The sequence below is a fragment of the Glycine max genome, chromosome 1 (genome assembly GCF_000004515.6).
Source record: "Glycine max cultivar Williams 82 chromosome 1, Glycine_max_v4.0, whole genome shotgun sequence".
Taxonomy (NCBI): Eukaryota; Viridiplantae; Streptophyta; class Magnoliopsida; order Fabales; family Fabaceae; genus Glycine; species Glycine max.
In genome coordinates this window covers 57,312,755-57,339,666 of record NC_016088.4, presented here as the reverse complement: position 1 = coordinate 57,339,666, position 26,912 = coordinate 57,312,755, and the positions used below count along the sequence as shown (strand labels likewise).

Below are 26,912 nucleotides of genomic sequence, written 5' to 3'. Positions count from 1 at the left end.
GAATTCTTTGCTTTATTTAGCTGGAAGGTTCCCACAACTAAGCAAACTCCTACAAAAGGTTAGCCCCAAACAGTTTCTTTTCATTCCAGTTTTGCTACTTTTTCATTAATTTTGCCCTGTTATTCTGTTTGCATTTTGAGGTTGTCTTGATTTGCTGTATAAGTTTTTCTATTTTTCCCCCTACATTAAAGTCCTTTTATTTGTCTCACTTAACTAGTTTTTGTTGATGCTTTTCCTCCATGACTGTCTTGAGCCCATAAGTTAGTTTTCTACTTTTTTATTTCGAGACGTTTACTATTTTTTGACTGACTCTCTTCCTTCATACTTCTCCTTGTATGAGGGTGAGCAACAGTATGCTAGTGATCACTTATGGAGGTGATGGGATGAATATTTAAGTCCTAGAAGGGAGCAAATCAAGAATATTTTTGGTCTGAAGTTTGTGAGATAAGTTGGGATCCTCTCTCTCATCTAGCTCATATCCTTGCAACTTTTGTTGTCCCTTCTTCGTTTTATATGTTTCTTCTTGTTTGATGTATGTGGCCTTTTAGCTATACGATCTTTGCCCATTACCCCCTCTAGTGAAGTCACTGGAGACTGAAGAAGTTGCCACAAAAGAGATTGGCACCCAAAGAAAGTTAAAGCAAAAAACACAAAGCTACAGTCAACCAACTCAAAAATCTCAGACTATTTTGTGTTCATCCACGTTTAACACTTGATCAAGATGCAAGTAACGCGGAGAGAGGCTGAAATGGACGAATGGGCTTTAACCATCCAAGAAATTGATGATCAAATTCAATCAAAACGGATTGAGAAATCCAGTACACTTGAAACTGTGCAGAAGAGAAAAGCTGAGCTGACCTCTAGGCTAGCAAATACTGCCAACTCAATTCCAACCCTTGTTCACGAGATTCAGCTTCTATTATCTCAAATATCAAAATGGGAGCAGGAGAAAGCCAGCAATGCCAAGCGTGTAGCTGAGATAGAAGAAAAGTTAATCACTTTAAGAGGGTTAACATTTTAATCAAACAGTTCTAGAGGTTATTATCATTTTGATAGAAACATAGCTAGTTGCGGCAGTGATTTACGTGTTATCTATATTTCTAACCAATGGGTTTACATCTATATAATGTGGCTTTTAGACTTGGTGACAATCCCTGTAGTTGTGGCTCTAGACCTCGTGACAATCCTTGTAGTTGTGTTATCAAGTCTTTAATATCTCTGAGTCAAGTACTGTTTATGGTTCTTTCCTCCACCGCACAAAATTCTTTATGGTTCTTTCCTGTAACAAGCTGAACAGTAGAGCACTGCTAACGGTCTATACAAGTCAAATTTATTAACATCGGCATCTGCTGATTTTCTTGAGTTTTATATCACGGACCTATGCAAATACTGTCTGGTAGAGACGAAAAAAATAGTATAGATGAAAATAAAATGAATTAGTGAAAATATGTAAGAAATAAAGTAAAACAATGGTATTTGATTGAATAGAAATAAGAGAAATAACAGTAAAGGCTTTCACAAATTTAAAAATTATTTTTACCAAGTAAATAGTAATTTTCATTTGTCCTCCTTCCAATCACGGGGTTCTTGAAGATGGTTCATGAATTAGGATAATCATTGTTGTAGAATTTGGTTCTTTAAAATTGCAATAATACTTTCCATCATCACAACTGATAATAAGGGAAAAGTCACTAAAGAGCTGATTGTAATTTGACTTATTTGGACCGTTGGATGTAATGTAAGGTTAAGATTGCTGCAGGTATAGAATTTTGTATCTCAGAATATCCCAACTCCTGTTTCACATCCCTCCCGTTCTAGGCGTTCACGGCAGCGTTTTCTGGAACTTTCGGACCCAAGTGTTTGTAATTTTTGATTGTAACATTTTTTTATTAACAATGTTTGACTAATAAAAACAATTAACGAAAACCCAATTTTTTATTTTCACTTCAGCTGTCCGTTATATAATTTGGCCTGTGACCTGATCTGATCCTATTACTGTTTTGATTCGATCAAACCATAAACCCTAGCTAGCTAAGTAGCGTTCGAGATGGAGATGGAGAATAATGGATTCCTGAATTTACAGGCAGTGGCACCGGAAATGTCCGGCGAGGGATTTCCATATGCACCGGAAAATTGGCCGGAAGATGGTGACATTTGGGGATGGAGAACTGGGCGGAGAATTGTCGCAAATCGTTCCCACTTTCAGGATCGGTATCTTTATCTGCCGAATCGACTAATCCGTGCCTTGAAAGAGGAAAAGGAGAAAGAGAACCCAGGGTCAGGGGCTGACTCAGGCTCTAGTTCTAGCTCAATCCGCAGGCAACAACACATCTTTGCTAGCAAGCTTGCTGTTGAACGTTACATCAAGACATATTTTCCTGATGCTGATATTGATGCCTTTTTTGCTTCCTTCTCCTGGAAGATTCCCGCTCTACGATCCAATGGTCCTTTCTCCTCTCTCTTTTCAGATGTTGACTTTTTTTCTCTTTTTTAGTTTAACACCAGGACATGTCGCCATTTTCATTTTCTTTTGTGGTTGAGGTTTTCTCATTTCTTGCTTTAAAATGCGTGAGTTTCGTTTTTTCACGATGTTGATTTCATGGTAATAAGCTCCCTGCTGAGTTCAATTGCCCTGTCGTTTTTTCTGAACTGAGTTTATATGTGTAATTCTAATTGTGATCACGCAGTCATGAATGCATACAGATAATAATTTATTTAATTAGGAGCTGAAATCTGACTACAAAACACTTAAGAATAAAGATTAAAGTTTTTGACATGATAGTGTACAGGTATATGAATTTTATTTATGCGATAGTTAAACGATTTTTGCTACCAACGTCTTACAAGGGACGTGCGAGATTATATGCAATATAATGTATTGGTGTTAAATTGTGGTGATGCAGCTGCAATTGCGATACGGTCATGGTGAGTTATAAAAAACCTTTGCTTTCTAGCGGTCTAGATGCAATTGCAACTGGTTCTTAAAACCATTATTTTTCATCTTAGTTGTTATGGTGTTTTTCTTTTCTCATATTTTTCAGTGACCCTCAGCATGCAGCACCAGACTGTTATGTTTATTTTGCTTATTAAGATGATATCAGATTGTTAATTAACTACCTATACTGTTCTGTATCACAGGCAATGCATTGCCTATAGCTGCTGTACCACTTCAACAGATAGCACAAGAAGCCTATGACTCCGACTCTGGGGATGTTGTCAAGTGTAAAGCAAGAAATAAGAAGTGCACAAGTCTGGTGTTAGAAGAAATAGAAAAATATTCACCAGCCATGCATTGTGATATCTGCTGTTCTGAACCTGGGTTTTGCCGTGATTGTTGTTGCATTCTTTGTTGCAAAACTGTTTCTTCAGCTTATGGTGGCTATAATTATATCAAGTGCCAAGTGAACTCTGGTGGGGGCATCTGTGGCCATGTTGCTCATATGGAATGCGCTCTTCGATGTCTATTGGCTGGCAAAGTTGGAGGAAATATTGGGCTAGATGCCCAGTACCACTGCCGACGCTGTGATGGGCGGACTGATATGATTTCGCATGTTAATAATCTTCTACAAACATGTAGAGCTGCTGATTTGGATGATGAAATTCGGAAGAAGATTTTGAATCTTGGTGCTTGTCTCCTGCGTGGTTCACAGAAACCTGTTGCAAAGGAGCTGCTGTGTCGTATTGAATTGGCCATCTCAAAGGTATTTTTGAATGGTTTTAGGGTAATAGAAATAAAAATCATCTTGCTTGTTTTCTCTTGCATATTGTAAAGGCTTATGACCAATTTGATAGTTTATATCAGCTTAAATGTGGAACTAATCTTGAAGATATCTGGAAGGAAGATGACAGTTTTATAGCTCATTCTGCAGGTAAATGTCCTCTCCTATTATCTGTACTTGTCTAATTTAACTACTTTCCACGGCTACCAATACCATAGCATTGGTTACATGCTTTTAGAGGTGCAGTCGCAGAACTGCAGATGTCTGGTTTCTGATAGACCTTAGAAACACAGTGACCATTTATCATCTCTGACTTCTGACAAATCTTGTACATTCAGTTAATTGGGTGCATTTAACTTAACATATTGAATGTTTATTTATCAGATAACGGCAATGATGTGATGGAAGTTATGGTCTATGACGACCCTTTTGAAGTTAGGACAGGGTTGGAATCTTATGATTTTCTACCTCGTTCGATAAAACTTGAGTCTGAGGTTGATCAGGTTCTACGAGCTCTGAGAAAGTCACAGGAGCTTGAATATAAGGTAGCGGAAGAAACACTTCAAGACCAAAAGACTTACTTAAAAAATTTGTATCAGCAACTGGACTGTGAGAAGTATGAATTGGCTTGTCAAAACTCATCTACCTCAGATGTCTCGTCTAGTGCTGTAAGAGAAAGAAAGAAACAGATAAGACGGGAGGTGGCAAAATTTGAAATCATGAAAAAGGTTGCCAATGGTTTTGGCAGGACATCCAATGATATTGTAAAGGAACACTTTGGCTTGAAAGTGATAGATTGAATTGACTAATCATTCGAGGTTGTGACAATTTGATTTTTTTTTGCACCGATTTCCCTATTCTTAGCCTTATTCATTGCGGCCCACATGGATATTTTGCCAAGCAAAATCAAGTGACATTTGCTCGAGGGACTATATGAAGTTGGTCTGTTAAACAAGATGTAGTAAGTTCAGTGTTGTAGAAAGCACAATGCTGGTCTTTGCTGCTGTAATATGTCAGCTACTAAAATATTCTCTCGAAACATTTTGATAAGGATTTTAAAACTGAGCAGCAAACACTCTTTGTACAGTGGCTTCATTTTCAGTAGTAAATTCCCTGTTGCATTGAAAATAATTTTTTTAAAATACGCCCTGCATAACATATTTATCCGTCTACCAGAAAATTCTTGTCCTCATCTCCCGTTGTGGCTAGTCTTCTAATGCATAATTGCTAGCTTTTTTCACTTAAGTTACCCTTGAAGTACTGAAAGCATGAAATTCATTAACTTGTTTTTATTGTAAAAATGTTTTTTTTTTATATTTAATTATGTATTTTACCAAAAAAATATAGTTTTATTTTGTATTTTCTTGATTTCCTTCTAGATTTTTTTTTCTTGAACTAGTCTTCTAAAGCATAACTACTATTTTTTTTGCAGTCACATTAACCCTTGAGGATTGAAATTCAGTTGTAAAAGTAGTCCCCCCCCCCCCCCCCCCCAAATAAATTATCCAATATCGATCTAATTTTTTATTTCCTAGGTTTTCTTCTAGTTCTCTTCTTCCTTATGCTCGAAATAATACTATTTTGGTTCTAGTTTTTTTCCCAAGTTTTATTTTTTTGGTTTCTTTTATCCAAATCTTCCTTTAAAATCATGCATATAAATTCATCTAATATGAATTTATCACAACCCAAACTTGGACCTTTGTTTGTCCCCATGTAAACAATTAAATAAAAAAGGAATTGAGAACATCGAAACACAAGTGCATGCAATTGACTAATTTTCAATCCAATTCATTCTTTTATTTTTCTTGAATCCTTTTAAAACTAAGCAATAAGTAAACTTTAGTCGTATAAAACCATTAAGAACAAACAAAATCAATTGCTAAACAAGAGTCTTCAACCTGTGTCTCTTAAGTTTTTAAACTTGTATTTACACTTAATCATAAAGAAAACTCAAATTACCATTTGTTCGCCAAGGTTTTGATAACTTTCCACCATAAAATAACTTATCTCTCTAAAAAATAGCAATAAAATAAAGTTAAAGAGAAATGTAAAAAAGATGATAGTTTACATCTATTTAAAATTAAACTCCTCTCACTTAACGCACCATAATATTTTTTTTTCACATTTGTGATATTAGTATTTTAAGTCTGTTAATTGTATCAGATAAATATATTTTTGGAATAATTAAATTGTTAAATAAATATTTTTAATATATATTATATTATGTCTAAAATACATAATAAATATCTTTAAATATATAAAATGATTTTAAATTTATATTACATAATCTAAATGCTGATATAAATTTATTTTAATTAATCATAAATTTTAAAATAAACTATTAAAAATTAATTTAAAAATAGAGATAAAAAAATAATTGAAATTGATTGCAATTAAAAAGATGAAATATCGTTATAAAAAAGAGTAAAATAGCCAAACAAAATAAAAAATATTTTTTATCTTCAATTAAAAATTCCATATTTTTTTCTGGCTTTATTTCCTATCGAAAGAACCCCGTAGAGAAGTTTTTGTGGGAGGTTAGGTTCTAAGGAGAATAAGAACAAGAATGGAAGAACTGAGAAAGTCACAAAGGAATAGGATAGAAGAACAGAAGGCGCACGTTAGCCAATACTAGCATTGATAAAGACGCAGGAAACAACACCCTCAACAGTGTAAGTTAGTTGCTATGCTGCAAAAAGAGGGTACAGCAGCCCAGACATCCTGGGTCTTGGGCACCGTGACGACCAGTTCCCCAGCGGCCAAGACGGCGGTGGCGAGCTCCGGGCGCGTGGATTCCGGGAGGCGGATCCTCCAAACATCAAGGTGGAGGTCGTTCAAGGCGGTGGAGCCAGTTTCTCTGACGACAACCTTGGTGACCCCGGGGTGGATTTCGACGATGTGGGCCTCCACTTGGCCGGCGGCGGGGGACTCCGCCACGAATCGGAAGCAGTGGGGAGCTTCCTGGACGGAAACGTCAGTGTCGGCGGGGAAGGGGAGTTGGAGAACCCTGCTGAACACGTGAGGGAGTCTTCCGAGCTTCTTGGTGGAGAGACCCCAGAGAGGCTTGCGCTTTCTCGCCATTGGAGGATTCAATCAAGATTAGATTATCAATTTTTTAAATTGGAGGATTGTGAAAACATGAATTATAAATTAACGAGAGAGCAAAATTTCAATTTAACGAAAATAATATTAATATTTATATGTATAGGGTTAAATTTTTTAATAAAATAATTTTAATTCAATTAAAATATTATAGTATTTTATTTATCGATACGCGTTGTTGTTGAGGTTATAAAAGCAAATATATAAAATAATATATCTCATTCATATATGAATATAAAATAATATATTACTAAGGGATGAGAAACTTTATCTGAGGCATTAATATTTACTTTTATAAGGATGGAAATTTATATCATATGAAACAATAGAGTTTAACGTGTATATATTGTTATCAATCACAACTCCCTTTCTCTCTAAAATAATTATAAAAATTATATGAATACTTGGATCACAAGATAAATATTATATACTCCTCCGTTTCAAATTATATGATATTTTAGATTAAAAAATTGTTTCAAAATAGATGTCAATTTACAAAAATCAATGTTAAATTTAATATTTTTAACACTACCTTAATCGATATTTAGTAGTAATAGCGTTAAGTAAAAAAAAGAGAGTTATTAACTACATAGATAAATAATATATTAAAAAGTTATCTAATGTTTCTTATAAAATTTAATAAAAAAATTAACTTTATCTTTGTATATAAGAAATTAATAAGGAATGAAAATTATAATTTAACCTATTAAATATAACAGAGAAGCATTTAACATTACTTCACAATGTGTTATCTTTAAAACCTTATAGAAACAACTATAATAAATAATTTTCTTAAAAAATAAAATTTCAAATCAAAATCGTCAGTGCGTTAACAAGAAATAAAATATTTGTAAAATTCAATATTGAAACTGTACATTTAATGTAAAGTAATATATAATCATAAATATAAATTTTTTATTTATAATGAATTTTAATTAAAATTTAATGCCATATAATATTAGTGTAACGAAATTTACATCATCTATGAATTAAAAACGAAAATTAATATAATTTTTAAGATACTTTTTGTAACAATAAAAACATACTAGCATGATACAATATAAAACTATTTTATATTATCAATATATAATTTTTAAAATTATAATAGTAATTTATATATTATAAATTTTAGTTTTAAAATGAATATTTATTCCGTGTATTTTTTAAACATATTTCTGTATTTTAAAACAGGCAAATCCGATATCCCCTAAAAAAAGAAAAAGTGATGGAGCTAAGCTAACAAAGGAAGAAAGTTACGGACAGATTTTGTTTGAATTATGAATAAAAGAAGAGAAAAGGATTGCATACAATTCCAAATTTTTGTTCCTGTGTGGTTTCCTTAAGTTTGACGTTTCTTGTCCTCCGTTAATTATAATTTTGGGAAAACATATTTTCATGAAAGAAAACATTTTATTGATTTGTCTAATAAGTACACGTCTTAAGATAAATAAAGAAAATTAAATTATTAAACAAAATTTATATTTGAAAATTTACTTTAAAATAAATAGTTAAGATAATTTACTGAAAGATAAAAATGTTTTTTTAGTCTGTTAATGAAACATAAAACTTGTTAGCATTTAATACTTCTTTTTATTTTTTCAGAAAATTTGAAAAATGAATTATATATAAAGATTTCATATGTAAAGACTAAAGACAGATAAGGAAGGTGCTATGATCCTTCCCTGGAAACTAAAAGAAAATAAAAAGGGCTCCACTTCACCAAAAACAAAGCACAGAGATAAATGTAAAGATGACGTTTTCTTCCATGCCTAGGTCTGCCCTTGCAACCTGTGCTAGTACCATCTTTTTACTCACGATTGAAATTAACATTATAAAAAAATATTATTTATTAACAAGAATTATCTTTGTTAGTAGTATAATTTTTGTTAGTAGTATAATTTTTGTTTAACAAGAATTAACTCTTAGAATTGTGAGTTTGGGCTTAACTCAACTTCAAAAATTTATTGTTAGTTGATATGAACTTGAATTATTTTTAACATTAATTTATTAATATATTATTAATATAACAATATGATATATTATATTAATATTTTCTATATTGATAATCTATATCAATGTTCTGTGTTAACAAAATTATTTGTTATTATAATTATATTATATTCTTATACAAACTCACAATGTGCAAACTAATAGTTTAATTATAAACAAAAAAAATTAATATTTTAATGAGTATATTGATTGAGATAATCTTTACTCTTGTTATAATTTTTTTGGGCATTTCAAAAGAAACTTACTTGTCTTGGGTTTTTTGGTCTATTATTCTTTTAAGTATTTAATATTAATATATTTATTTGTCTTAAAGGCTTTCAAATTATAATGAGGCATGAGTTGACTTGTATAAGATTGGGTCTCGTGAACCTAATATGATGCAAATCCGCAAATTTTTTCTTGTGTACCCAATAATGGACATCAAAGAATTTTGAGTCGTTTTTTACCACTGTCGTGGTAGAGGTAGGTTAAATTTGAAGGTGAAACTAATATGATTTTTATTGCACTTACTTGCATATCCTACCCTGACCACCAAAAAATGAAAGTACTCATTTATCCTCAACAACCGCACATACAGAGTACCACTTTGTGGCTCCAAATGATAAAAGTATTATTGATTCAAGTCTGTATAATTCATAGTCATCTGCAAAATTATACTAAGTAACGTATATTATTTTATTCTCTAATTTTTAACTTCCCCCTCCCATTTTTCTTTATTTTAATTTAATGTTAATTTATCACGTAATGTGACTAATAAGCCTGTTAGATCAAGTGTTTAGTAAACTAGTATATTTCCTGCCAAAAAATAGTAAACTATTAGAATTGGTTTTACCTTAAACAACTATTCGTTTTTTTTTCCTTATATTTTTTGGAAATAGTAATGTTACTTCTCATTCGTATGTGATCGCGGAAGTGTAATAGCCTTTATAAGGCTTGTAACTAACCATTGACATGTAAAAATACAAAAAAGCTTCTCTCCCAATCATTTTCTCATTTTCTCTAAACATTCTTGATTAGTCTAGGTGTTCCTTTCTTTCAATACCATTGTGCAATATCTGTTTAATTCATAACATAAACTAATATATTTAACTAATTTATTGTAATTACATGTTACTGAGTTAACTTATGAGCTTCCTACTTATATTTTTTCTTCTATTTTATCCTTATTATTTTAATACACTTCACTTTTTTCTTCTTTCCTAATTGCCTTTTATTATTATTATTATTATTATTATATATATATATATATATATATATATATATATATATATATATATATATATATATATATATATATATATATATATATTGGGGATTACCTTAAATATATGTATTATTTAAAAAATACTAAAATTAACAAAAAATTGAAAACTATAATTATCCAAAAAGATATTCTCTACAAACTAGAAAATAAAATTTATATTGAAGATTATACAATATTTCATTTTATGTAATTATACATTTACTAGTTACTTCAATCAATTAGCTTATAAAATTTCAGCTCACAACTTACAAACTTTAAATCAACTTGCTAGCTAATTTTGTCTGCAAATACATACACTTTCTGACCGGTGAAGTATGAAACGAATCAGGAAAAGCATAAAAAACCCCGAGAAAGTCAGACGCATAATAATGTGGCATATTAAATGGTACTTATCATAATAATAACACTGTTCTTTTCTGAAATGTTGTTTGACAAGAAGGAAGTTGATCAGAACGTTATTAAAAAAACCACAATTTACATAATCCTACGTTATTAAGAAAACCACAATTTGCATAATCCTAACATCAACGTCTGCAAATGTTAAATGATAGTCAAACAGCTGCTGCAGACTCAGAGTTTGAAAGGTCCTCATGATTATGCATCCGACGCCTACGGTGAGATTTTCTACGAGCCCGATTATGTATTCCTGATGGTTTATTTGGGAAATTTGAATGATGGATCTCTTCCACCGGAGGAGCATAACCAAAAAGACAATCAAGAGGGTCACCCTCCGACATAATATCAGGACTCGCGTTTTTCTGCAATGAAATGTGTGCGGAAACAATTATGTGAAAGAAAATCACATTGTGATTCGATCATTTCGCATAAGACATATGGGCATAAAACCTTTCATTTTAGGCACAAGAATTTGTTATATAGAAATCAAGTTAGAGAAATCACCATTCATTGATAAATTTATCAAAAATATGTCTATCGATCACATTACTATCTCAAAACGGCGTCCGTTTGCCAAATATTCTTTTGGTCTAACTAAGATTATAAATATCCTTTATAAAGGCTTGAACTTTCAGACCTTGAAGGGAATCGAAAGTGTATAACTTAAACCAACTACTCATTTGTTCAGTTTGAATGTGATAATAATATTCTAATATTTTCTTGCTTAATTCGGTGGGAAGGAAACCATATGAATTCATAATTGATTGAATTTATTAATATTAACTAAGTAACCATAGGAGAAAATATGGCAGAAAATGATATATTTCCTGGGGTCGTTTTATGCTACTGCACCCATTTAAGTTATAATAAATCAGCAATTTTTTTATTCTCATTCAGAAATAATTTAATTTTCAGCATCTCCCTAAACTTTTCCTAGCATCGAGTTGAACTGAAACCAGAAACAAGTTTTGCCAATTTATTTCCTACCAGTTTGATCGATATCTACATGTGTAAGGAGTAATGACCATTTACTACTAGTGAGACAGCTAGTGAGGCTACTATTTTTTTTCCTTAAAGAAAACAATTGACAAAGCATAGATAGACATTTTGAAACCATTAACATGATAAATTGGACTTAAATCAACTTTATTTTTCCTTGAATACACAGTACTCAAGGAGGGCATGTAAGTAACTTTCTCAGCATGCACAACTGAAGTTTAACACTCCCTTCCCCAAGACATTTGAGATGGCCAAGGCACAAAATGGCCCCTGGTGTCCCCCAACACAGTCCATGCCCTTCTATCCTTAAATTAGTAAGTAATTAGTTGCTTTAGTTCCATCAAAACACCTAATTCATTTAATTAAAGAACAAAAAAGAAAAAGTCTAAGAATACTTACAAAAGTACGCTTGGTCTTAAGATTTGTTCTTTTGCTGTCGGTGACATTTTCAGACCTGCCTTGGGATTTATCATTAGATTCACGATCATGTGTCCTATGACCATTGACTGCATTATCGCTAAAGAAATTCCGGTATCTCCATCTTAATGTAGGATTATTAGAGGTTGAATCATCAAAAATCCTCTCCAAGTACAAATGCTTAGATATAAGCCGCATTAGCAAAGGATCATTCTGGTATTTTGTCACCGTTCTGTCATTTAACAACAATTAAAATATGTAAAATAAATAAACTCAACTGAATGAAAATAAGTATAGATAGGAGAGTCCACAGGAGATGAAGTTCTTTTTTCTCCCTTGTCACCCCAACTTTTCTTCCCAGATTAGGAATGTAGTCAGTGACAAAGCAATCTGGACTGGACAAATACATAATTTCAAGGGGAAAAAGATAATTCCAACTGCAGAGATGATAATCATATTTTGAAGCAAAATAACCACTTAGTGAGAGGCATAAAACTTCAACTGCTTACTGTGACAAATTTGCCAAAACAGATCTCAACTCTAAATAACAATCACCCCATTTTCAAATTACCCTAAATACTCCTCTACTAAGCAATAGTAACTCTTCATTATCATTCCTATCAAATGCATCCTACATTTTATTTGATCTTATGTGAAACAGGTTGCCAGTATCCCTTTATTTAATAAGCTACTTTCTACTTCTATTCAGACAGAATAAGTGACTTCACATTGATCTTGTCACTCAAAAACTTTTGTAGTTTTAATTCCCCAACCACCTATTGTACACAGCACATTGAACCAAAGCTAAGTTGACTTACTATGCTTATGACAGAGCATTTGTTTTAGAGCCTACTCAAGACTACCAGAGAATAGTGCTTGGAACTTATTGTGCAAACCAAAACTGTTTAACAAGTGTGAGCAACTGAGAGGAGAAAATATACATATTCGCTAACTCCTTCTGTAATATACTACCATCCATTGTAAGAATCTGATCTGCATGAGAATACGAGGATCTATTAAACATCCACGGTCCACAGTAAGTACCAAATCCTGCAAAATGGATAAGACAACAAACAAGGCTAAGGGAGGAAGGCCTTAGTATAGCTGTAGGAATAAAGATACAACAAGTGGTTTCTCATACCTGCTGAAAGGCATATTCGAAATAGTCCATTGAGTTTCCAAGTTGCTGCAATGAAGGTATAATGGTTATCGTCATACGCACTGATGATAATCTGCTGTAACTATGGTAGACTAAATAAAATACATATAAATCTCCCAGGTTAAGCCAATAACTAGAAGAGAAAGAAGAAAGCATCTTCTTTCATTAAGGATACGGAAATGACAAACCAGCCCCTGCAGCTGCGGTCCCACCAAGTGCACCGGCAGCGAGATCCATCAGAGATTTAGATTTCCACGATAGAAGAATATTTGCTTCCCGAGGCGTCAACATTTCCTAGAAAGGCAGATATTTGGTCATAAATCGGATATCAAAACACGCCCTTCCATGATCATCGTCAAACAAAAGAAGAAGCTAGTTTTAATTCAAAATGTGAAAGCATTTATCTCCAATTGAAATGGCAGTGAAAATAAAAAACCCTAGCAGTAGCGAATAGGGAGAAAAGAGTAAAAGGGCACCTTCTTGGACTTGAGAACTCGATCAAGTTCGAGCAACGCTGCTGCAGCCATTACGTTCGTTCCCTTTTATGCGTGCCAATATATTCAGATCAGAATCCAGATACACTCTTTATCTACCCACGCCACACCTTTCCTCTCTCATCACTTTCTTCTTATTTAGACTTTACTTTCTTTTTAATGTATAGCACAAATTTTCATTCTAATTTTTTTCTACACATACGTTTAATGAGAAATTTTATTTTTATATTTTTGAACGAGACCCATTTTGCAATAAAAAAGAGAAAGAGAGAAAAAAAATAGTAGATAGAAAAAGAAGAGTGTAAAATGTCATTGATGCAATAGCCTCATAGGGAGATAAATAGAAAAAAGTTAGGTTAAAATAAATTGTTGTATAAATAACACAATTCAAATTTCATTAATGTTTATATAATATTTTATTTCAATTTTTATTACTTTATTTTATTTCATAAAATAATATAAATTTTATTATATTTTGAGTTTAATTTCATACATTATCAATATAAATCTTTCATATTTTCGATTATTAAAAATCATTTTATGTATGACTTTTGGGAAAATTAAAAAACTACTTAACACTTTTTTTTGTGTGGATCGATATATTCCTTGGTCACATGCTTTTTTACATGTATAAGTTATAAATCGAATTAATAATCATATGTTTAATTTTTATTTTTTTTATAAAAAAAACATACTTAAAGTGATAAAGTTATCTACTTATTATATGATAAGGCTGTGTTGGCATGATGCAAAACACAGAGGCACGTGAAGCAAGTTGATGCTCAAATCCTCGGTTCCAAAATGGAGAATTCAAAGTCCCTCCTTTGCTGTTGCACTCTCCCTTCTCCTTCAGCCCTTGACTACGCCCTCTCCCTCTTCTCCCACCCGTTTCTCCAACCGTCAATTCTCTCGCGGCCCCACACCGCCCTCTCGATAGGTTCAGCTTCCCCCCATTGTTCAAGTCCGTCTCTAAACTTTCTGCCTTCAGTCTCCGCTTGGAGATTCACGGCCTCGCTTCCAAGTTCGGCTTCTTCCACGCTGACCCATTTATTCAGACTGCCTTGATTGCCATGTATGATGCATGTGGACGCATCATGGATGCCCGTTTGGTGTTTGATAAAGTGTCTCATCGAGATGTCGTTACCTGGAATATTATGATCGATGCCTATTCCCAGAATGGTCATTATGCCCATCTTTTAAAGCTCTATGAAGAAATGAAGACTTCTGGTACGGAGCCAGATGCTATTATCCTTTGTACTGTGCTTTCTGCTTGTGGCCACGCTGGAAATTTAAGCTATGGCAAATTAATTCATCAGTTCACTATGGATAATGGTTTTCGTGTTGACTCTCATCTACAGACTGCTCTTGTTAACATGTATGCAAATTGTGGTGCTATGGATTTGGCTAGGGAGGTCTATGATCAACTTCCACAGCGATGCTTTCGGGGTATGCGAAACTTGGAATGGTCCAAGATGCTCGCTTCATATTTGACCAAATGGTTGAAAAGGACTTGGTGTGTTGGAGGGCTATGATATCTGGTTATGCCGAAAGTGATGAGCCTCTGGAGGCTCTTCAATTGTTCAATGAAATGCAACGGCGAATAATAGTGCCTGATCAGATCACGATGTTGAGTGTCATCTCTGCTTGTACTAATGTTGGTGCACTTGTTCAAGCAAAATGGATTCATACATACGCAGATAAAAATGGGTTTGGAAGAGCTCTGCCTATCAACAATGCCCTGATTGATATGTATGCTAAATGTGGAAATTTGGTTAAAGCGAGAGAGGTATTTGAGAATATGCCGAGAAAAAATGTGATATCTTGGTCCAGTATGATCAATGCTTTTGCCATGCATGGGGATGCTGACAGTGCCATAGCTCTTTTCCATAGGATGAAAGAACAAAATATTGAGCCCAATGGGGTTACGTTTATAGGTGTCCTCTATGCTTGCAGTCATGCAGGTTTGGTTGAGGAGGGCCAGAAATTCTTTTCCTCCATGATCAATGAGCATGGCATTTCTCCCCAACGTGAGCACTATGGTTGCATGGTGGACCTGTATTGTAGAGCCAATCACTTGAGAAAAGCCATGGAGCTTATTGAGACAATGCCTTTCCCGCCAAATGTTATCATTTGGGGATCCCTTATGTCTGCTTGTCAAAATCACGGTGAGGTTGAGTTAGGAGAATTTGCTGCCAAACAACTTCTTGAGTTGGAGCCTGATCATGATGGGGCCCTTGTGGTTTTGTCAAACATTTATGCCAAAGAAAAAAGGTGGGAGGATGTTGGGCTGATCAGGAAATTAATGAAACATAAAGGAATCTCAAAGGAGAAGGCATGTAGTAAGATTGAAGTGAACAAAGAGGTGCATGTGTTTATGATGGCAGATGGATATCATAAGCAATCAGATGAAATATACAAAATGTTGGATGCGGTAGTCAGTCAACTGAAGCTGGTTGGCTACACACCCAGTACTTTGGGCATCTTGGTTGATTTAGAAGAGGAAGAGAAAAAAGAAGTAGTTCTCTGGCATAGTGAGAAATTAGCACTGTGCTACGGGTTAATTGGTGAGAGAAAAGAATCATGCATTCGCATAGTTAAAAATCTTAGAATATGTGAGGACTGCCATTCCTTTATGAAATTGGTCTCAAAGTTGTATCGAATAGAGATTGTCATGAGAGATAGGACTTGGTTTCACCATTTTAATGGTGGAATTTGTTCTTGTAGAGACTATTGGTGAATTATTTCTATTGGTAAATTGAATTACACTAGCAATTCCTTATTTTTGGGCCTGCCATATAGATTCTACAGCACGTACTTGAGCTTGGTGAAGGTTCACCCTTCACTACTATAAAGTTGATCATTATTTCTAGTTTTGCTGAAAATTTCATAAATTTATTGGGCAGTTGATACTTTGTTCATTGAAAATTTGACCACGTTTTTTACAGACGCCATGCCCGTTGTTCGTACCATTAGGTTGTCATCAAACGTGATCCAACTGCCAGAGTTCTTTATGCACTCCGCCTATAGTTGCACTATAAATATTCATTTTCCATTTGATTTGAGAATGATATATTTTCCCAACGATCATATATGGTTTGACCGAATGGGTGTCATGGATAAGATGAATAAAATAGTCAAATGGGGTTGGCTAAATTAATATTTCAGACTCTGTCAATGCTAGTGGCAGAACAATAACTTCAGGCTGCTAATTGGCGTGACAGAAGTACTAAATAGCGAGACTTGTGCACACATGGCTCCATTAAAGATCAATGCGAAGTTTTTAAGTTGGAATTTCTTTTGGTGGTGCTCCCACAGGTCATTTGTGAATATCATGTCCGACAATTGTAGCCATTTAGTACTTCCACAGTGACATTTTCAAATGTGATCTTAGTTAGTAAAATTATTTATTTTATAAAAAATACTACAAAATTATGCTTAATAGTCATGGATGAATGAGATGAATTGAAAATTTTCTATTATTTATGGATTTTCTTTTCATGAAGCAAGTTATTTAAAAAATAAATCATGACCACAAAGAAGAGAAAAAATTGTCAACCCTGATGAATGATTTACATAAATAGAGAGAAGATGTGCATGTTAAAGGAGTTTCCAATATCATTCGAAGGCCTGGCCTCGATTAACATCAGTAGTTTATAAGTTGTTGCCTAAGGAAAATCAAAGCACTTCCAAGAGTTGGAATGCATGCTCTGTTGCCTAGTGGGGACTACGATTCAGCACGACACCACCAACTACTAAATGGCAGTAGGCTAATCATGGTTACATTATTCAGACAAATGTTAATGCTAATTCAGTACCTTCATGAGCACAATTCATAAACCATATTTAGCTGCAACAAATGGAATTAGTGCCTTCACCACTTGATTTTTTATTGGTTGAACGAAGCTGTATGGAGATTCTATGCTTCAACCTCAAGAAAACTATGGTCAGCCACATAACATAACGTAGTAAGATAATAAGGAAAAAAATGCATATTATCATTATTCAACGCAAGTTGTGATGATGACATTCTTCATTATAGCCATAGGGCATTGCTAAAATTCACATTTTTGTGTTTGAAAATTGAGAGTTGTGACATAAACTAATTCGGTATTACTATTACGGGGTGAGAAGTTGACTATAGGAGTTTCTTTATTAATATATCAATCAAATGCTCAGATATGTTTATGGACAAGAAATGATAACGTCAAACTTTTATACAGTTTTTTTAATCGAATATTATTGAGTGAAATCTAATACCTGCCGCACTAAAAGTGTGGTCCCTTATTATTATTTAGTAAAACCGAGATGAAAAAGAGTGCTCAAAAACTGCACATTAAACCTACCATCAAATGTCACTTGACTTGCAAAGTACGTTAGCTTCTTTGAGATCTTTTGGAAAGAAAAAATGGATGCAAAATTTTGTTTTCATGTGAATCATTCCCAGGTTACTATTGCAGATTGCACCCTTTCTTAGAAGGAAGACAAAGCATGGAAAGCAAAGTAGCAGATAACTCACAGATAAACAACTTTTTTAATTAACAAGGGGATTAGTCATATAGTTTGATTGATATATAATTTATTTATTTTCATCTTAAGCAGAAAACGTTGTATTGTGTGAACTAGTAGAAGTTTTGGAGGAGAATGGTTTTTTTGTTTTTGTTTTTGCTGATCTGTCTCATGCAGAATAAAGTTGGGATTAAATAGTTATTCTTGAAAACTAGATGTCTGCTTCCAAGAAAGGAAAACAAAGAGAAAAGAGGAGAAAAAGACGGTTCATGTGAAACAGCACGCTCTGTACAAGACAAAATGAGAAGCTTAGCCACAAAAAGCTAAGTATAAACTTTTATTTGAACGAAAAGAAAATAGAGTTATATGGTTTTCCCTGTTCCCAACTTCCAGCCTCCTCTGTTTTCATGGGTGCAATGGGAACGTGGAGGAATCAGTGACTTGAGAAGTGGTGTTTGACCTGCCACTGTACTTGCTTGACGATGAAGACAAGTCAGTTGACCTTCTCCTTAGCATCTGCCTCATGCCATCAGCGACTCTTACTGCGGGATTCGATTTGATCTTCCCACAGAATGACATGTGAGCCTTCACAGCTTCCTCCATAGCAAAAGGCCTTTTCGCTCTGTTAACTTCATCTCTCACTGCTTCTGAGCACAAACCACATAACCATTTGCTGTCAAACTTAGCCTTCACATCGCGGATATATTCTTGGGTGCAATCCTCTTTGAGGCCACAGCACTCACACTTGACCGATTCAATTTCCATATCTATTCTAGCAAGCTGTGTAGATAAGGTCTTATAAGGAGGAGAATGAGAATCTTCCGATAATGGAAGCCACGAGTGGTTTTGTTTTGGTTGGATTCAAGCGCAATGATGACAGAGCGAGTCTTGGTTATTTACTTTATGTTGGCATGTTGCTTTGGTTTCTAACTTGGGATTGATGGAGTTGTTGCTTCAAGAACTAGAAAGTGTCTGTTGTTCAACGAGAGCTTTTATGGTGTTCGAGATGAGATGAGATGAGATGAGGAAGAGAGAGAGAGAATGGGAATTTAAGTAGGGAAGACTACCATAATTTCCTCCATGTTCTAAGGGACATGGGGATGTGGAAATATAAGACGAGAGTGGTCGGAGGGGCCTCTACTATGGCCCTACTTTGCATGTAATATACAATTAATAATGTCAAACACATCAGCATCTAATCAAACACATGAATTAACTTAACTATATTCTGGTATCTAATATCTATCCTATTCCTTGTTATTAATCAATCTCCAAGACTCATAAATTGAACTAAGCAAGGGCCAAAAACCACATGAAGGTGGGGGCCGCTTATACTATGTGTGGATGAATTCTTTTATGGCATGTTTATTCATGTTGTTTTGTCGTCGCTTTTGGTATAGTTTGTCCAGTAGTTCTACTGATGTTACGCAAATTTCATTTTCACAACTTTATGATTATCAGTATGAGGGATTCGTTTTCTTTCTTTCTTTTTTACTAATGACAATTCTACTCAACTGAGACACAGAAGCACCTTCTAAATGGTGCATGATTATGGTCTATGGATATGAGTTGTATGACTCTCGTTATTCTTTTTTTGTTGACCTTTGCTTTCGGTTTAAAAGTTGAATGCTTTTGTATTTAGCTTCCCTTTACTTGACTATGTTTGTCTAATCCTTCTTTCTTTTCTCCCCTCCATTGTTGAGAAATAAAGGAAGAAAACTCTCAGAAGCTCCAAGCACATGGCTACAAAGGCTAGTCTTTTTTCGTCAAGTTAGCTTAATTAATTCTATGAATTTTGAGTGCTGACTAATTATATTCCTACCAATCGTCATGTAAAGAATCATGTGCATTTAGTATGATAAGAACAATGTTCTTATAATCGGATGCCTTGTCGAGCGATGAAAATACTGGTTTAAGAGTCAATAAATAATTCAAGTGCGATCAAACCAATTTTAATAAAATAATTTTTTTTAGTATTTTAATATAATATCCTAGTAATTATTGAACAAAAAATAATATAATGGGCATAAATTGATAAAAATAAAAAGTAAACTTCACTTAAAAATAAGTTATAATATTTCTCTTTTTTAAAATCAAAACAACATGATTTTGAAAGTTTTTTTTAAGTTTTAAACGAAAATCGATTAAATTGGCTAACTCTACGGGTTTTATTAGTTTTTGACCGGTTTAACAATTTTGAACCAATTTAAAAATGCACCGATTTTTAGGAAGTATTGGACTGGATACCTGACCGATTCTCGATCGAACTGACTAATTTGAACCAAATATCAAAATAGTGGGTGAAAAAGTGACATTCACAACTAAGAAAAATCTTCTTGCTTTATTGACAAGATGGCAATGTCCCCTAGCTGAACTGTACCTACTTCAGTTGATCAATTGAATGTGTTGTAATCATGTTTATGCAATGTCAGTATCAATATTTGATTACCCTGATCTTCTGCTTATTCAAGGTTAATATGGCTTTATAGGAGAGAAAGTTGGGTATAAATTTTCATTAGTGAGCTATAAGGAATGGGGAATGGGATAGTTGGTTTAGCTGATAAACGGATTTGTATATATTTTCATTAAGCAAAAGGATAAGTTTTGGGGGAAAGCCAGAAAGAAGATAATTAAAACTAATTTGATACTGAAAATATGTTTGTTCTTGAAGGTTCTCCTATTTTCACAGGTTGATGACATCGTGATTTTCTAACCATAAGTTTTGCAATACAACACTTTCTCCCTTCAACTCTTAAATTTTCATTTCCAATCACCAAGTTAACCTTATAACTTCATATAACTCCATTGGAACAAAAAGTATAATTATGTTGAATTTCAGTAACAAGACTGATCCAACTCTAACATTGTAGGGAGAGTGGTTGGTCTTGTTGTAGAGTTAAGCTTCAAAATTCAGATGAATACTTCATCCAAAATGTATAATGCAATTTGAACTAGTACATCACTTTTATTTTATCATCTACTACATCACTTATTTATATTTGTTTCACTTCTCTCAATTTCAATTTCTGTGGGACTTAATTTTTCAAATGACTAGGGCTGCGCTGTGTTTGTAAATCCGTTCGCAGTTTTTTAAACAGAGAACCCTTGTTTTCAACGTACCAAACCTGGAAGGAATCAACTGGCCGTGAGACTATGAACTCTAATATTATGTTGTAATTTATAGAGTGGTTCTAGTTTTGCAATGTAGGAAAATTGTTTACTTGTTGTTAGATTGATTTTGATATTGCTACTTTGTCTTAAACACCCACAATATATATATTTTGTATGTTTGAACAATGACAACAATGAAGTTTAAACTTAAAATCTTGTACAAATTATTCAAACTTCTCATCACCAACAGACCTTAGTGATTCACCTCCTGCTTAATCTCTTTTTATTTCTCTAATTTTCAATTTGCGCGAGACTTTCTGTATATTTCAACAACTTTAATATTTGATACTAAACATTATTGTTATTCACTAAATAACTAAAAAAATTTAATTGACAAATGAATGTGACAACAATAAATTGACGACATAATGCCGAAATTTCTACGGTGTTGCAAGTTGCAATAATACAACAAATTTTTCTTGATTGTTTTTTTTTTTTTCTCTTCTTTTCCCGGAAACAATAATGTCTTTTTTATTTTTTCTTTTGCTGTGTCCAACGAACAAAAACTCTTAGTGATTATAGTCAAAAACGTAAGTGCAGTGCTGCTTGGCCAGTTAGCCAGCACATGGCAAATGTACCTCGTTGCTTGGTTGTCTTGGCAAATCAAGTTTGCCTTGTTAGCATGCAAGAATTTAAGCAAATGCTAGCAAGTTAGCGACCTATCTATACATATATTCGTTCAATTTATATTTAAAAATATCGCTAGCAAAACTTGCCACTTAACATAATGCAGGACCCCACTTCAGAATGCTGCACCATTTCTCCAATTTCTTATTAGTTCACTTTCATGGGTCTCCTTTTATGTGACGCGACATTGACTGTATCCTAACATCATTTAATTGAAATTAATCAATTATTAGAGGATCGTACTGCTAGAATTTCCTGGAATTTATAAATCTATATATATTGTGTGTGGCTTAGGGAAGCTCGTTATCCTCCTTCAACGTTGCTTTCACCTACAATGTTGGGTCTAAGTTGTTGATTCATTTTCACAAGCAAATAGATATAGAGGGTATTCTCGAATTCGGAGGTGCACGTGTAAGATCGTAATTGGTCTGTCATTGCCCACGAACTCAAAAACCTTGATTTTTTTTTTTTAAGACAAAAGGGAAGCAATTCAAAGTCAGATCGAGTTGGTGCGTATTGAATATGTGAAAGGAAACATGGCATGTGCATGCCCTGTCCAGAGTTTGAAACCATCGAGCTATCCCTTAAGATTTGGGCAAATTAATTTTATTAGGTTTGATGGTCATAAAAACATTTTACTCATTACTTGCTCTTTTTTTCCCCAAAATTTTAGAAGATTATTCGTTAGCATGGTTTATGTCGTTCTCCACTCGGCTAAGATCTACCAGGCTTTCATCAGATATGATCTTGACGGCTTAGATCATTTATTAAATCACACAAAATCAAAATTAATTAGTTGGTTCATGGCATGCATACGAGGAATCATATCGTAGCTGAGAGGGTAATTAAACTTCGCAACAATAATGCCAAACAAATAGGTAATAATTAGTTTAGGTCCTTTAGGAAATTAGGACCCTTTGGTGAGTGGTGACCAAAGACTAATGGAATCACATATATTTTCAGATTTAAGTAATCTCAACTAGGCATGTTTATCAAGTTCAGTTGACAGGGAAAATCTCTTTAGCTAAGTAAAAATTACGAACATAATAGGACACGTGAATTTAAAGTAGCATCTAGACAAAAAATTACAAAATAAATAGTGTAGAACTTGTGAAGATCCAGTATTTATCTCACGGCTATTCTCACCACGAAGATTTGTATTCTATAACTGGACACTGTGGAATCCCTCATTGCAAATTTATTTCTCACCTCGAATATATATATTCTCCTTCTTGTGCCTTAAACCCTTATTTTTATATACGAATATGTATTATTTAACAATGGAGCGAAAAAAAAGACTAATAATTTATTTAATGTACGTTTCAATGATAATTTTTTTAAGAAGCTTTTGATTAAAATCTCTCTCTCTCTCTCTTAGCGCAAAATAAATTAATCTGAATATGCATGATAAGGTATAACATATACCGCGTTTTTTATTTCACAGAACATATATCACGTTTAAGCTCATTATCAACTTCATTCCTCCCATTTTGTTTTCTTCTTAACAAACAATCATTTAGGTACATTTAAACATCAAAATAATCTTTGAGCAGGAATTAACTATCAAATTTTACTGAATTTTGAATTCGGGTTCATTTTTATTTTCAAATAGATATACAAAATGCTGATATGAGCTCATGCTGTTAAGAGAAATCTCGAAGCTTTTCTCGCTACAAGACTACAATCACACTCGTACATACTGAGATGCATGTGTTCGGTTCAAAGCTGGAAATGGACACACAATGCATGAACCATCCAATAAGAACAAAACTCTTTGCTTATGCAAACGAGACTTTTGAGGCGGAGAGAGTTTGGTTTTCTTTATTATTCTGGAACATCTAGTTGAAGAAGTAAAGCATTGTCCTTCCTTATGAAATGCCGCAGGATCATTTTCATTCCGTCCAAAGATGTTGTCTGCTAGGTGTCCGGCAATTCCATGCAGGGACCACAAAATGTTGTGTCCTAGTAATGTTTGGGGGGGAGTCACAGGCTAGTACAGATTACAACTGGTATAAAAATATGTGCAACTGTGTTAAAAATATATATTTAATACTACTCATAAATTACCTATTTAGTACAAAATATTCTCCTTTAATGTCAATGATATACAGAAATAGTTGTAAAATCTGACCATGTTAATTAGAAATATATATTTTAAAATTATTATTTAGAATGATATTAAATTTAATCCTTTTAAAGAAGGTTTTGGGTTCAAGTATTATGGATGAAAAAATATGATTAAGAAAAAATATTTCATTAAAGATGACCAATTAAATTTTTTGACAAAGATTAGTTATCAATAAAACTTGTGAATATTTCACACTAATATCATAGTAACTCAAAAAAAATATATGTGATAGAAAATAATTAATTATAAAAATATATCATATATGTAGAAGAAAATAATTAACGAGCCTAACAACATACAAGGTGTCACTCCACAAGGCCTCAAAAGTATCCAAACACCTCAATAGTATCAAATGATTCTTAAGATTCCTAAATTAAATTTATTAAATAAAGAAAGTTGATTGGTTATTTTGTCCATTTTTATGTTGTGTAGACAGCTAACATTATCAATCTAAAAAAGAGGTATAAGTCTGTTAGTATTGTGTATAACTTTCATCAACTATTATATTATTCAATAACTTTCAATTGAATAAGTTTATTTAAAAAAAATATATCATTAGATTGAAAGTTTATTTTATATAGATCACCTTTACCAAATTTCATATTAATAAAAAAATATTTGATACCTCATTCATATAAGTAAAATATACTTTTTAAAATAGACTAAAATGTTAATCATTTTGTTGTCTTTTTATGGATGTTTAATTTTCATAAAATTTAACACAAATATTCAAGGTAATATATAGTTATAATTTAACAATTGAATTATTCATCAAATTCTGTCATATACAAGTTACTAAATGGTGTAATAATTGATGTATATTTTATCGATATCATTTGATCTCATATCAAATATTTTTTTATTAATATATATATATATATATATATATATATATATATATATATATAATATAAAGGAGAAATCAAATCAAATTATATCGTATAGCTTTGACAACTATTACATAATTCTATAATTTTTAACTGATAATACTTTTTTAAAATTTATTGTTGGATAGAAAATTTCTTTCACCTAGATGGTATATATACAATTTTATATTAATCCACACACCAATCAGTAATCGGCCCAATAAATACTTAGGAGTAGGCTAGTTGAGTTCCAGCTTTAATAATTGGGCCGGCCTCATTTGAGAAAGCCCAGCTCCCCCGCGGTAAGGCTCCCATGCAGGCTCTTGAATGAAAATTGAAATATTCAAAGGTCATTGTTGGAGTTGCGTATAAACTCATTATCTTTTTTTTTCTTACATCAGAAATATAAAGACAAAGAACAAACAAAACACCAAGGATTCAGAAAAAAAAAAAAAAAACACTAAAACACCATTTGGTTAAAAGGAATGAAAAAGATATAAAAGTAAAAGAAAATATTTGAATTAATTAAAGTAAAATGTAAATATGTGGGATCCACGTCAATTTTTTAAACTTTTTACTCAAAGACACTCAAATGGAATTAAATCATACAGGTCTAAAATGCACTACTCCCATGCAATTCACAAGCAGGAGGGTCAAAAGTTGCAATGGGCAAGATACCCAAACATGGAGAGATTCTTCATGGTTAGCTCCAAAAACAGCAGAAGCCAATCCGCACTAGAATTTCCAAACCTAAAAAGCAGGACCATGACAGAAGCTTACATCCCATTCTCTGTTGATAAGATTCATTATCTAAAGTCTAAACTGATTAAAATATTTCAATTGAGTTGTCTTGGATTTATTCATTTTTTATTTTATAATCTTCAATCAAACCAACTCAATAAATAATAGGTTAATTTCGGACAGCTTTAAAAGATTGAAAATTTGTAAGTAATAATTAAAGATAAGTGATTAAATGCATAAGTATATAACATAAGTAATGATTAAAAAAAATCAAATATCACGTCAACAGATTGAATTTGCAAATTAAAAAAATAAAACCATTACCAAAATAGTAAATAAAAATCTGATTTGAAGGGGTTAAGTCAGCTTCTAGCTCAACAGTAATGAAATTCAAATTAAGATTTTGAGTCAATTAGAAGTTTATCAGAAAAAATAAACACCCTCACGCCGGTTGCAACCTGCAACGGAACTGTTAATAGAAGCAACTCCTGTAACGTAAGTGTGACTTCCCACACTCAAACATTGAAACTTAATTCATGCAAATATCTTTAAGCAGATTGGAAATTGTAGGAGGATCCGGCACAATCGTAAACCAAACCCACAAAATAAAAATTAATTATTGATTTCAACCACTAACAAATAGATTTCTTGAACCAATAACTTCGTGGACCAGAGACCTTTTAGACATTATTAAATTGGTTTTGTAATTGGATGTGTATGTCTGCTTATAATAGCCTCTGGAAAATCACAATAATCAAATAAGCCGTTTTTCGTATTGGTGGTCTAAATATTTGCCTTAAAAAACTTGTGGGACATGTGTTTTTATACCTACAAATAATTTATTAGGACACAGTGAGCTTTTGGTATTATGTCAGCTTCAATCATTTTGACTAAAACAAGCTAGAGCAGATTTCATGTTTTCAATTTGGTCCCTCATGAAACCTTTTCAAAATTGACATCCCTTCTGTCTTATGCAATATGCGAAGAATCTTAACAGGACCTAATCAACTTGCACATCGTTAGAAATTAATAGAACCATTTGTGTGATTTTTATAAATAAATATAAAAAAGTATTGGTCTTTAGTTAAATTATTGAAAGAGAATAAATAAATTAATAATTTTATAATTAATACATGCAGACGTACAGGTACATATCTGTATTATATAAAAGTAGTGCATAGATATATAAAATGCAATCAGTTGATTAATTCGTTATCAAACTTGGGGTTTAGTTCACTCTTGAACGATAAACTAAAGATGTTCTTTCCAAATTATTCTGAATAGTGGAATGCCTCATTACATATTGACAAGCT

At 32.9% G+C, this 26,912-nt stretch overlaps 5 protein-coding genes across 5 annotated transcripts; 2 read left to right on the top strand and 3 right to left on the bottom strand.

Moving 5' to 3' along the window:
* The first annotated feature begins 1,796 nt into the window (after positions 1–1,796).
* LOC100811562 (uncharacterized) lies at positions 1,797–4,531 on the top strand. The gene is made up of 4 exons (XM_041017563.1): positions 1,797–2,444; positions 3,139–3,701; positions 3,803–3,869; positions 4,104–4,531. The coding sequence occupies exons 1-4, from the start codon at positions 2,048–2,050 to the stop codon at positions 4,517–4,519; spliced, it is 1,443 nt and encodes a 480-aa protein (XP_040873497.1). The 5' UTR covers positions 1,797–2,047; the 3' UTR covers positions 4,520–4,531.
* Positions 4,532–6,292: 1,761 nt separating this feature from the next.
* Positions 6,293–7,036, bottom strand: LOC100807115 (uncharacterized). Its single transcript, XM_003517526.4, has one exon. It carries the CDS (start codon positions 6,798–6,800, stop codon positions 6,384–6,386), a length of 417 nt encoding a protein of 138 aa, XP_003517574.1. The 5' UTR covers positions 6,801–7,036; the 3' UTR covers positions 6,293–6,383.
* A 3,430-nt stretch (positions 7,037–10,466) lies between these two features.
* On the bottom strand, positions 10,467–13,849 carry LOC100806576 (uncharacterized). Its single transcript, XM_003517525.5, has 6 exons — positions 13,543–13,849; positions 13,255–13,360; positions 13,049–13,093; positions 12,849–12,957; positions 11,890–12,139; positions 10,467–10,853 (listed from the first exon to the last, which is right to left on the bottom strand). The coding sequence occupies exons 1-6, from the start codon at positions 13,591–13,593 to the stop codon at positions 10,647–10,649; spliced, it is 768 nt and encodes a 255-aa protein (XP_003517573.1). The 5' UTR covers positions 13,594–13,849; the 3' UTR covers positions 10,467–10,646.
* Positions 13,850–14,420: 571 nt separating this feature from the next.
* Positions 14,421–16,339, top strand: LOC100811023 (pentatricopeptide repeat-containing protein At4g14820; the record flags this gene model as incomplete). The annotated part of the gene is given in 2 exon segments (XM_014761890.2): positions 14,421–14,979; positions 14,982–16,339. Coding segments are annotated over 2 exon segments (1,875 nt in total), but the record flags the coding sequence as incomplete, so codon positions are not given.
* A 2,025-nt stretch (positions 16,340–18,364) lies between these two features.
* LOC100810486 (uncharacterized) lies at positions 18,365–19,179 on the bottom strand. Its single transcript, XM_006573816.4, has one exon. The coding sequence runs from the start codon at positions 18,829–18,831 to the stop codon at positions 18,472–18,474; it is 360 nt and encodes a 119-aa protein (XP_006573879.1). The 5' UTR covers positions 18,832–19,179; the 3' UTR covers positions 18,365–18,471.
* Between the last annotated feature and the right edge of the window lie 7,733 nt (positions 19,180–26,912).

Coding starts and splice junctions, on each gene's coding strand:
- LOC100811562 (XM_041017563.1), top strand. CDS start 2,048: ATGGAGATGGAGAATAATGGATTCCTGAATTTACAGGCAGTGGCACCG. Junction 2,445..3,138: donor TCCCGCTCTACGATCCAATG/GTCCTTTCTCCT, acceptor TCTGTATCACAG/GCAATGCATTGCCTATAGCT. Junction 3,702..3,802: donor TTGAATTGGCCATCTCAAAG/GTATTTTTGAAT, acceptor AGTTTATATCAG/CTTAAATGTGGAACTAATCT.
- LOC100807115 (XM_003517526.4), bottom strand. CDS start 6,800: ATGGCGAGAAAGCGCAAGCCTCTCTGGGGTCTCTCCACCAAGAAGCTC.
- LOC100806576 (XM_003517525.5), bottom strand. CDS start 13,593: ATGGCTGCAGCAGCGTTGCTCGAACTTGATCGAGTTCTCAAGTCCAAG. Junction 13,361..13,542: donor GAGTTCTCAAGTCCAAGAAG/GTGCCCTTTTAC, acceptor CTGCCTTTCTAG/GAAATGTTGACGCCTCGGGA. Junction 10,854..11,889: donor TTAAGACCAAGCGTACTTTT/GTAAGTATTCTT, acceptor ATTTCATTGCAG/AAAAACGCGAGTCCTGATAT.
- LOC100810486 (XM_006573816.4), bottom strand. CDS start 18,831: ATGGAAATTGAATCGGTCAAGTGTGAGTGCTGTGGCCTCAAAGAGGAT.